The 11,916-nt window shown below is 43.6% G+C and overlaps 1 protein-coding gene across 3 annotated transcripts; it reads right to left on the reverse strand.

The window, feature by feature from the left end:
- Positions 1-1,391: 1,391 nt before the first annotated feature.
- Cnbp (CCHC-type zinc finger nucleic acid binding protein) lies at positions 1,392-10,548 on the reverse strand. Of its 3 annotated transcripts, none has more exons than XM_021638799.2 (5): positions 10,414-10,548; positions 4,007-4,123; positions 3,797-3,889; positions 3,439-3,640; positions 1,392-2,471 (listed from the first exon to the last, which is right to left on the reverse strand). In XM_021638799.2, exons 2-5 carry the CDS (start codon positions 4,107-4,109, stop codon positions 2,354-2,356), a joined length of 516 nt encoding a protein of 171 aa, XP_021494474.1. In that variant the 5' UTR covers positions 4,110-4,123; positions 10,414-10,548; the 3' UTR covers positions 1,392-2,353. The 3 variants fall into 3 exon arrangements, with proteins under 3 accessions (XP_021494474.1, XP_021494472.1, XP_021494471.1); XM_021638797.2 differs by having other exon boundaries at positions 3,439-3,637; positions 3,986-4,123; XM_021638796.2 differs by having other exon boundaries at positions 3,986-4,123.
- Between the last annotated feature and the right edge of the window lie 1,368 nt (positions 10,549-11,916).

Here is an 11,916-nt window from a genome sequence, read left to right on the forward strand (position 1 = left end):
TTAAAGGTGTGTACTAACACACCTGGCTGCAAGGCACCAAATTTATTAGAAAGGCCAAAAAGGGGGCAAAAAGTAAAGCTGGAAGTGGTAGTTCACACCTTTAACCCCAGTACTTGGTAAGGGTTGGGATGTAGCGAAATCAGAGTACATGGCCTAGCATATATAAACAATGGTTGTGTGATCCACGGCAATTCTTAATCTTAACCCCCAATGTGGTGGACCTAAAAAGACTTGGCAAACTTGGGCCACTGAGATGGCTCAAACACAGTAAAGATGCCTATCAACATTATTTCAAAATCTAAGACCTACATTAAAAGAACAGATTTCCAAAAGTTTATGAGTCCACTCAAACATTATGGTATGTCATCTTACTTTAGACTTAAAAGGACCAGAGACCATTAAAGAATATACATGTGCACTAACCCCAAACCTCAAATTCAAATTATTGTGCACATGCATGCCACAGCTTGTGTGGAGGTCACCAGGACTTTTTCTCTTTTCACTTTAACACGAGTTGCAGCTTCAGGTTATCAGCCACCATTACCCACTAAGCCTTTGTGCCAGTCCTCAAACAGTGATGTTTGAAAGCAGGTCATTCCTTAAGCTGCTTTCTTTTAGAAACAAATTTACTAGGGTATTTAATAGACTTACCTACTTAAGACATCTTACTTGCTCAGTAAAAACACCAAGATTCAAAGTGTAAATCAAAGGAAATGTCATGGGCACAGCATAGCTGATATACTCTACATTGACATCAATGTGACAGACCATCAGAACTGGCCAGACCACACTGTTATTTACACGGAGGATAAAAAATACACCCAATGCAAAGAATCACATGGCAGTGAGAGTGGGTCAAGCACTCAATGAGAAAACCAGAGAGCAGTGTAAGAAGGTTGCTTACGAATAGCCCTAAACTACACCGTCAGCTTGCTTTTATTAAGTATCTAATGTATGAAGTGAGAACATTAAACCAGATGCTCTTGGGGTGGAGGTGGGACAAGGAATCCACATTTCAGATCCTTCAGAAGCCCAGGGGAAATATAAAATGCTAAAAAGCACGAATTATCAGACCCATTTTGAGTGAACAAAGAACTAAGGGCATTGTCACAACAGGTCAGAGAGTTTTCTTTAGTGCACATGTGGAGGAAGTCAAAGCAAAACTCTGGAGTCACTTTTTTTTAAACCTTTACATGGGTTTTGGAAATAAATTCAGGTCACCAAGCGTATGTGGCAATCACCTTTACCCACAGATGATCTAGCAGACCCACAGGAGAATTTTCGGTAGCTCTGCAATTAACAAAGTACCTGAAACATTGTGGTCTACTGTCACCAGCTTTTCCTTACTTAAGACATTATTTAGCACACAAAGAAAAGTCCAAACTGTCATCTTTCAGTCCTCCACATTCCCCTCTTTAATATGGCATTTTGTTCTATATACATTGATGAAAATTTAAAACAAACAAAAGGAACTTTAGTCAAACTCCCCTTCCTCCTCCAGCTTTATTGGAATAGTTTAAAATTACATTTCTATTTTCTAGGACTTCAGTTGCTTTTTCCATCTGACTTTTAAAAACTGATTACAGCAAATGAAACACAGTTGTCTAAGTGATATAGTATACAAAAATAACATCTTGATTTCTGTGAAAATGCATTTCTCTGCAATTCCTGAATAGCTCCAAATTATGCTAACTCTGAGCATCGATGTTTACTCTGGGTTTCAGATTTAGTCTTTGAAAAAAATGTGTTCTACACCTTTGCCTTCACCATCTGTATATCCAGCATCAACACTGGGATGAAGCTGCTCCTGTGTTAGGCTTTTATCCCGATTTCCTGGCATAGCCATTAACACGTTTGTCTTTTCAGTTTACTCCCGCTCAACTGTATGTTCTATGAGGGCCTGATGCAGATGTTACTCGATGTTATTTAATAGCTACTGAGGTCAGACAATCCAAGGCCGTCATTATGCTAAAAATTAAAGTTATTTATGGAAGCTCAGACGCTTCCAGAATTGGTTTTACCTCCTACATGGGAACGCACTCAAACCCAGAAGGGCTTACTGGTCTGACTGAACTCTTCCCATTCATTAATCCCTATTCACCAGTGGCATGGAAAGGGGGTTCTTTAACAAAGCATTATACATAACACCTCTACCAAACTAAACATAAACTTTTTTTTGTAGTTAAATGCAGAAATTCGGTTTTTTTTCCACCCCTTTCCTCCTTTTACACTGCAAGTAAAGCTCACTGGCCTGGGAACAGCCTCTATCTGCCAACCTTTGGCCAGTGAAGAGGATTCAGAGAAAATAATACAACCATCAATCAGAAAAAGGAGGGGCGACAAAGGAAAATAATTAGGCTGTAGCCTCAATTGTGCATTCCCGTGCAAGATGCCCTGACTCGCCACAGCGGTAACAGTTGACTTCACTTGTCTTGCTGCAATTGATGGCTACATGACCGGTTTCACCACACCTAGAAACAGACAGAAAGTTTTCACATTGCTTTTCAAAGAAGAAATAAAACTGCTATCAAATCAATGGTCACTACAGGGGGAAAAAAGGCTACTAAGTATATTTTTCTTTATAAGACTATACACATTTTAATGCCCAGGTTTTTTTTTTTTAATCCCTTAAATGTCTTCCTTCTTTAAAAGGATTCTAAAGTGCTTTTTTTTGGAGACAGTCTCATATATAAGCCAAAGCAGGTCTCAAACACAACCTTCTAGCCTTGTGCTCCAACTTATGTGCTCCAAGTTATTACATCATACCCAGCTAAGAGTCTAGACCTTTGTTTTTTAATTAAGAATGTAGAATAAGAACTAGGTTCTCAAAAACGTTGTAAAGGACTAGCCATCACCAAGCCCAAAACATTAGCAAAGATATTATTTGTAAATTACTCCCTAAGGTTTCATTTATAACATAAGCCACAGATCATATACAAAAGTCAGAATATAAATGAGGGAAGTTGGTTTCCTCCTTCCACCAAGGGATACAGGTTTGCACAAGTACTTTTACACCTACTGAGCCCTCGCTCCCCCGAACTGTACACTTTATCTTGGTTCAGTGGTAGCGTCTGTCTACCAGGTTTGAGGCCCTAGGTCCAATACCCACCCAATACCACACATACAAAAAACAGTAGCAGTCTGTCTTTGACAGGAGTACTAGCTAATAAAGCAGTAGGATTGCCCCAAGTTGAGAGGACAATCTGGGCTATGTTACATAGTGAAATCATCTCAAAAACAAAAACAAAACAGAAAAGACTGCTCAATAAGTCGTTGGCCGCTAAGCCTGATGATGACCCCATCCTATGGTAGAACAACTTCCTAAGCTGTCCTCAGCTTTCACTAAATGCACTGATAGGTCTCCCCTTTAACAGACATCACCTCCACAAAAATCTTCAACAGATTTTTTTTTTCTCCATCACCAACTTAATGACTCACCTATAGCATTTCACCTTGGTGCAGTCTTTTTGAATATGTCCAAATTCACCACAAGAGTAGCACTTCTGCTCATCCGCGTGGTCACAGTCACGAGCCAGATGGCCTGGCTTGCCACAGTTGTAGCAGCATTGCTCTCGCTCTCTCTTGGGCTCCTTGCAGTCCTTGGCAATGTGGCCACCTCTACCGCAGTTATAGCAGGCTTCAACAATAAGGAAAAGAAGCAGACCAAGACTATAAAACCTTTACAAAATAGTGTTATTTAAACCACGCTATAAATCCTCAAAGCTAGAGACCCTTACAGCGCCGTGTGTAGGTACACACTCACCTCTCCCAAGAGTATGAAGTGTTAAATACTTACCATCCTCCTGAAGATCACAATCCTTGGCAAGATGACCAGACTCACCACAGCGGTAACAGATGTCAGGAAGAGACGAGGAAACAAACTGGAACCCTATTTTGAGCAGAAACAAGAAGAATTGGGATAATCAGGCCAGTTTTGGCATTAATGAATTCCGGAGTACTTCAAATTTTTATTCGACAAAAATACCTCTATCCGAGGTAAAACCACCTCTGCCGCGGCTTCTCATTCCACGACCCCGACCTCCACCAGTAGGGCATTCCCTGGCCCAGTGGCCAGATCGTCCACACTTGAAGCACTCGTTGCTGCTCATAGCTGCAATCAGAGCTTTGGAACATTAAAAATAACATTAAACATTGGAATTACTTCATAGTGGCTAAAAAAAAAAAAACACCTCAATTTACTTGTGCTTTATATACCTACCACCGTAAAACCGTCAAACTGCACCATACCTTACAATTTCTAAATAAGTTACACATGGATTAACATGCCTACATTAAATAATCCCAGTAATACCTCAACATGCCAGGTCCAAATTTTACAGTGTGTTTTGCCAGCATGTATGTATGTGTGTACCCATGTACAACTACTTGGTGGCCAAGGAAACAATCACAAAAAAAAAAAAAGGGAAACTAGAAGCTTACTTTTGCCCAGAAATACTAATTTTAAAATGTCAAGCCAAGAGCAGTAGCTGAGAATCCTGAATTCTAAATCTTTCCCCAAAAACTTGAAACCAAAAGCTAGGGAGCTCAGCAGTGTCTCTAATAAAAGTAGACAATGTGCATGCAAATTTTCTCCCTTTGGTCAGGCAACTCAAAGTACATCCTCCTATGTGCAACTGCATTTAGTTATGGCTTTTATAGATTTTGACCACTCCCCATAAAAACTTAAACATGGTTTAGGATTAATTATGACTTTCATTCACCACCTGTGACTGCTGGCTAGATTTTTCTGCAACTCCTCTCTCACTTGTCACACCCTTTCCAACACTTTTAAGAGCCACTTCAGTGCCTGCCAAGTCTATTAAAACAAACAAAACAAAAAACTGAACATATCTCCCAGCCTCAAATTTACACTAAAACCCAGGGTACTCATTAATAGCAACCAAATCATACTAACACAACGCTTTTATCATATTCCTGGAGGTGTGAGAGTGACTAATTCACCTTTGAATTATTACAGCATACCAGCATATAGAGATTCTTTTAATAGCAGTTATATAGCATGACTTTTTCAGACAGTTAGGGAGGTCTTAAATACTTTGTGCTCTGTACAATTGTCTATCTTACATAGACCTAATCCAATCTAATCAAATACCAACAGTAAAGTACTAAATATGCTTGTTATCACAAGAGTTACTGTAATTGCTACTACACTAATGTTTTCAATTAAGGGTATAAATGCTTAAACTCAGTTTTCTCAAATCAGAGGTATGACCTTATGCAAGCAGATGTCTAGGAGCCAAGGCTTTTGCTTCCAATAGGGATGACAGCTCTATAAATACATTTCTGATTAGAACAACAAACCAGCCAAACAAACAAACAAAAATCCTCTAGGCTGGAGAGATGGCTCAGCAGTTACAAGCATGCTGCTGACATGTTGCTCCTGGAAGGGCTGGAATTCTCTTCCCAGCACTGACATGGCTCCAGTTCCAGAACACTGGATGCCCTCTTCTAGCTTCCATTAGCACCAGGTATGCACACGGAGCACACAAAAACTTGTAGACAAAAGTCATACAAAATAAAGGTAGTGCTAGTAGAGAGAGCACATCAATAAAGTTCTAAGTGGGGAAAAGGGTATTATCTAAAAATCCAAGAGTGGTTGTGATAGTTCAACCAAGGATAACTAAAATGAGCCAGCAGGCAGGTCTTCTTCATCTTACTATAACTTGCATGCAAGCTCTTTTTATTAACCCAAGAACTCAGACTTCTGTAGAATTACTATCATAAAGCGCTATACAAAATGCCAATATAAAATAACAAATATGGACTACAACTGTATTTAGTATAGCACTTGCCTAGCATTCTTGAAGCCCTGGGGTTCCATCTCCAGGACCACACACACATATTTTAAAAATAAAAAAATGAAAATAAATAAAAAACAAAGCAAAAACAGCAAAATTATCAGGCATAGTGGCAATCTAGTAGTTCTTATATTGGTAAGACAAGATCTCAACAAAAACCAACCCAAAACCCAGAATACACTTTTTCATTGCTGTTAGGCAACAGATCTGCTCATCTTCTTCCTTTTCCTAAAATCCCAGATGTCAATTATTCTGCACAGATGTACTTGGCAACATAAACAGATTCCAGAACCATGGTTAAGTTTAAGTCCAGGCCAGCTATTTAACTCTGCTACCCTCTTGTTATGTGATCTCAAAGACACATGGCTAGCTGGATGCAATGACACCAAGGGAAAATCTAGATTTGAATATGAAGGCAATAAGGGCTATTCATATGCCCACCCAGCCCCATGGCTCTTCTGTTTCATTTGTAAAAGGGAGGTAATAAAACTGATCTGTGGTCAGATTTCTTTACTTTATAGCTGTTTCTAACACCTGTTTTAGCTTTATGGCTTCTGTACAACCAAGTCATCCCTAAATCTTCTCCAATTAAGTCAGCAGGCTACTTACAGGTACGCTAGAACTCAGAGTAATACAGATTAATGTGGTGCTAACTGTACAAACTCAAGCTTCCTATTTTAAAGTCAATTTCCTAGATGAAAGGGATGAAGTTTACCAGGAATACAGGTTAACTACCAGAAACTGAGTATGTTTCTCAAACTTAGAATTACAGAAAGTAAAGCCAGGTGTGGTGGTCCTGACTTGCAATATCAGCACTTGAAAGGCAACAGCAGTAGGAGCCTTGGCAACAAGAGACCCTGTCTCAAGGGGGGTGGGGTATTATTACATGGGCTAAAGATGGCTCAGTGCCCTTCTAAGTATCACAGTGTCATGACACAAATCACAGTTAAAGATATGATCAGGACATATCCCTCAAAAAAGGACAGTATTCAACTGTCAGATAAGCTTGGGAGAGATTTACAAGGCTGGATTATCTTAGGGATTTTGAGCATGCCCATTTTTTTACAGATTAAATACTGGAATTTTAGCTATTTGTCTTCCTTTTCAATGCCCTATTTTTATACCAAACCAGCCAACTATTTAGCAATATACAGTAGTAACTAACAGTAGTTCTAACAGAGCAATCATCTTCAGGACAGGGTTGGCCCTCAACACCAATGATGGTGTATACTGAACTAACACTACTGTTTCACCTGGGTTTTCTTAGTGGTTTACATTCATTTGTATGCTCTAGATCCCAAGCACAGGGTTATCCCTGGTTGCGATACCGAGACCATAGGGCAGTTCTTGCCCTATGAATATACTTGTTTTTATGTTCCAGTAAACTGGCTTGGTACAATACCACACACTGTTGTAATAAACTAGATATAACAAAAAGCAAAATACAGTCTGTGTTACCTGATTCTGGCCACCATAATGAAATACGGTGTATCAACTGGAGCTGTTTTACTCTTGACCATTTCTGCCTGCCCTGACTGCCTGTGCAAGGTCTTAATTAACAGCAGAGTATCTACTGTGTCAGCCATAAATAAATACACAACCTATCTTCTTAACCAATCTCCAAGTTATGTGTCTTTACTGCCTTTTAATAAGGAAACACAGTGGCTGGGTGTGGTGGCACTCTGGCTTTAATCCCAGCACTGGGGAGACATAAACAGGCAGATCTCTGAATTCAAGGCCAACCTGGTCTACAAAGCTCCGAGACTGCCAAGGGCTACAAAGAAAAACCAAAATATACTACTACTATTACTACTACTAGAACAGATCTGAGAACAAGTGACGTAACTACTAGAGCCATAAAGATAGAATCTAGTACGAGCAAGATGTCAACAGTTTGCCTCTAAATCCTTTATAGGACTAAGGCTAGGTAGGTTAATAGACACTACTCACACACATGTACATGCTTATATATAATTTGAATTCCAATGCAGAAAGTTTTCATTCTTTTAGATAAAGCAAATAAAAACCGTAACAGGTGAGACACTGAGCCATTTTTAATTACAGAGTTTCCCTGTGTAACAGTTGTCCTGGAACTCACTTTATAGAGTAGGCTAGCCTCAAATTCTGCCTGCCTCTGCCAGGATTAAAGGTATGTGCCTCCAGCCCTTAACCCTGTGAATGTCAGCACACTCAGAGCAGCTTAACTATGGAGTCAACTCTGGATGATCACAGTAGCACTCTCATATTTCTTCCACCTCTTTTGGAAATAGGGTCTCATGCAGCCTTTGCTGGCCTGGAATTTATTATGTACAGTCCTCAGATTGAGAAATAGGCCTCAGCCTCCTGAGTTCAGGGATTAAACGAGTGTGTCAACACTCCTGGGTCTAGGCTACTACTCTGTAGCCTAGACAGGCTTCAAATTTATTTACAGTCCTGCCCATCCTCCCCAATGCTGGAATGATACAGGCCTATAACCACACACACACAGCTTGTATTCCTAATGTACAAAGCCTCATTTGGGACCTGAATTCAAGACCGTAAGTTCCTTTTATTATCCCAAGTATTTAACAACCTGAAATCAGAGACTGGAAGAGTGAGAGCCCCACGAAGTGAAGCCGTATGGAAAAGGGCATTCTCCACAGAGCTGGCCAGGATGCCTTGGTACTAGTCTTCTGGCTCTCCACCTAGTGTCAGGAGCTAGGAAACCTATTTACCTAATGGAGCAATCACTCCAGCTGTGACTTTTCTAATTTTATTAGGTTCTAAAAAGCAAGAAGAATCATTACAAAATTTTTAATACTTTAAAAATTACTTTTTTGCTTATTGCAGAGTTGTTCATTTGCCAGAATATAAGCCCTTGGTCTTCCACTGATTTGGTTAAAATATTTTACAAACTGCACATCTTTTTTGAAATAAACTAGCTCTTGATATCGATATGAAAAGAAACAGTTTAAATACAAAAATGTTCTAATGTGAAGTGGGGGTAAATACATGGATACAGTAATGTTAGGTTTTAAAAAGTTGTTGCCAAGAGTTCTAATTTGGGAGAAAAATTAAGCCCTTAATTCAGTCCTTGGGATTCCAATAAATTATTCCCTTTACCATCCAGCATACAAAGAGTTCCTTGTAGACAAGCAAGCTAGCTTAACTTAAAAAAAAAAAAAAAATGCACCTGGGACTAAGGGGAGTTACAATTCGATAAGCTTGCTTCTTAACCACCGTAACTTTTAAACAGTCTTGAGTTAAAAAAAAAAAAATTAGGCGATAAAGATTACAGCTTATTTATCTTTTAAAACTCAAAATCTTACATTCCTTATATACTAGGGGCAAAAGCCTACCAAACTTGCAAATTTAAATCCAAAGATTAATTCATTGGTGCAAATCTCTCCAAAACTGGGTCAAACAACAGGAAATGGGGATTTTTATGTCATAAAACTTAATTTGGGGAAAAAAGGAGGCTATAACTTAATAATCCTTTTACTTTAATGCAGACAAATTGAGTGTCGTAGTTCATCTTGCCTGTTTCGTGGCCTCAAGAATATCACAAAAACCTGATCAGACGATGGCTGTGCGGTATTTCCTTTTCCCGAGACCCCCACCCCCACCCCAAGACCAGATGTAGTCACTTCCTCTCAAAGTGCCTGGTGGCCGAGGCCATGTGCTTGACATGTGGCAGCGAGCAAAAGCTTTACCTATAAAATCAAAACCCAAACCCAAGTGGGGGCTATTAGACCGTTCTAAAACAGGTTTTCACGCTAATGAAAAATCCGGATTGATGTTTGCCAATTCCACTCCCGAGGCTTGCTTGTAATTTACACCCGTTTCATCCGAGAAACACTGGCAAAGACTTGTGCCGCCCTGATGGCCCTTAAGGCCTGACAAACCAGGAGTCCTTCCCAACCCCCGCCCGCTCCATGATAGGGTCTAGGGACCCAAGGCTTGTGTCTGATCGGTCCAGGGAAAGGTGGCTTGGCTTGCGTGGCAACGCAGAGGAAGCCCTTTGGGACTACAAACTACCAAAAATCAAGCAATCAATCTGGCGGTGGAAAGGTCGGCGGTGCGGAGGGGCGAATCCGGGCTCCGGAGCCTCCCCGCGGCGTGCGCGGGCTTCGTCACGGGCCGGCTCCCGAGGCCCCGCAGCCGCTGGCACATGGCCCGCCGGGCCTCCACCCGGGACGCGGCCTGCGGCCCTCCTCCCGCGGCCAGGCGCCCCCGCCCGCCGCGCCGCCCAGGCCCCGGCGTTCCCGCCACGCCGGCCCCGGCGCTAGGCCCGCGCGAGACCCTCCTCGCCTCAGCGCCAAGGGCGCCGGGCCTCGTCGCCGCACGCCCGAGGCCTGCGCGGCCGTGGGCGCCGGGCGGGGGGCCCGCGCACCGGCCCCGACCCCCGCGCCGCAGGACGGCCGCGGCCGCCTCCCCGGAGCGACGGGCCAGAAACTCGAGCCGAGGCGGCGGTCAGGCCGAGCCCCGCGCCTGACGCAGCAGGGCGCAGGCCAAGGTGCGGCCGCCATCGCGCCTCGCAGCTCCGGCCCTCCGGCGGCCTCGGCCGCGCCGACCCCGAGGCCTCCACGCCGCGAGCTACGCCCTCGGCCCTCACCTTTGACGTCTGAGCTGCCCACCGCGGTGGAGACTCGGACGCGGGCCCAGGAAGGCGACTGGCAAAGCAGCGGCTGTTTATTTTCACGGTCCTTGCCTGCGCCACACGCGGGTCTGCACACGGCCCCACACACGCCGCTGCGCACGGCTCTCCTCCGCCTCGCCCACGCGTCCAATCAGCGCAGGGAGCCGGGCTGGCCAATCAGAGTCGCCCGCGGGAGCGCGGCCGGGCGCGAGGGCGGCCGGGGGCGGGGCGGACGCCTCCTCCGCGTCCAACCTATTCCATCGTGCCCCGCGAGCGGCCTTCCCGCCTGTAGTCGGCCAGTGGCTCCTAGGGGTGCTTCGCTGCCTTTGCTGGCCTTGCCCCCACCCCCGAGTGACTGTCCCGGGCGGTGGTCGCGGCTGGCGGGGACTAACCTCCCCTTATCCGGCGCCCCCTAAGCCGGTGGCGCTCAGTAGCTGGCCAGGTTGCCCGAACTCACCCACTTCGGTTTGGGGGAAGGTCGTGGTAGCCTGGTCATAGAATTAAGTGGCTGTGACTACCATTACGGCCCATGAGATGCGTTTGGTTTTTGTGTCTCCTGGGTAGAACCCGAGAGCGCGCTGCTACTACCCGTGGGTTGCAATCCCCCAAGTGAAACCGCCTATTGAGGTTGAAGAGAGTGACAGTGTGCTGCTGAGATTTGTGACACAACACTCCTTGTGACCCGTAATGAATGACATCCCGAGGATTTATGGGTGAGAGAGGAGGCCGGAAGAGTCATCGACCTGGCCTGCCACGTATGACCTTCAGTATGGATTTGTAGGCCCTCCAACCAGAAGGCTTTAACGTAAATTTGGTTTGGTTTTATGAAACAGGGTTTCTCTGTGTAGCCTGGGTTGTCCTGGACGCGCTTGGTAGACCAGGCTGGCCTCGAACTCACGCAGATTCGCCTGGCTCTGCTGGGATTACAGGCTTGCACCACCGCACCTGGTGTAATGTAAGTTTGCATGGTAAACCCTGGCTTTGATCCCCAGCAGTACCAACCCGCACCCCACCCCCAAAAATTGTTCTATATGAATTAAAATATTCTAGAACTCTGTCCCAATTTGGAATGAATTTTTTTATTACAAACATGAAAAAATGTGGAAGTCTCAAATCTCTCGAGTTCTAAAAGGTAATGAAATTTGTCTGAATGTTAATATACTTACAGTGATTAGCCATATTGTGTCGGCTGTGTCCCAGCAATGGACTCTGTTCCCATTAATGACTTACTCTTTAAACTTAAATAGGGGCCTGCAGAACTGACAGCCAAGCATGGTGGTGCATGCCTTTTTTTTTTTTCTTTTTCTTTTTTTCTTTTTTTAATATTGATCATAGGTTATTCACTTTGTATCCCAGCCGTAGCCCCCTCCTTCATTCCCTCCCAATCTCACCCTCCCTGGTGTGTGCCTTTTAATCTCTTGGGAAATAGAGACTGTAAGATTATCGGTCAATCCAGGTTTATCCTGATCTACATAGCAA

Source organism: Meriones unguiculatus, chromosome 5, assembly GCF_030254825.1.
Source record: "Meriones unguiculatus strain TT.TT164.6M chromosome 5, Bangor_MerUng_6.1, whole genome shotgun sequence".
NCBI lineage: Eukaryota > Metazoa > Chordata > Mammalia > Rodentia > Muridae > Meriones > Meriones unguiculatus.

Excerpts from the sequence above, each read along its gene's own strand:
- Cnbp (XM_021638796.2), bottom strand. The coding sequence starts at position 4,109 with ATGAGCAGCAACGAGTGCTTCAAGTGTGGACGATCTGGCCACTGGGCC. Across the intron at positions 3,890-3,985 it reads TGGTTTTACCTCGGATAGAG|GGTTCCAGTTTGTTTCCTCG; the intron begins GTATTTTTGTCG and ends TGCTCAAAATAG. Across the intron at positions 2,472-3,438 it reads ACCAAGGTGAAATGCTATAG|GTGTGGTGAAACCGGTCATG; the intron begins GTGAGTCATTAA and ends GTCTGTTTCTAG.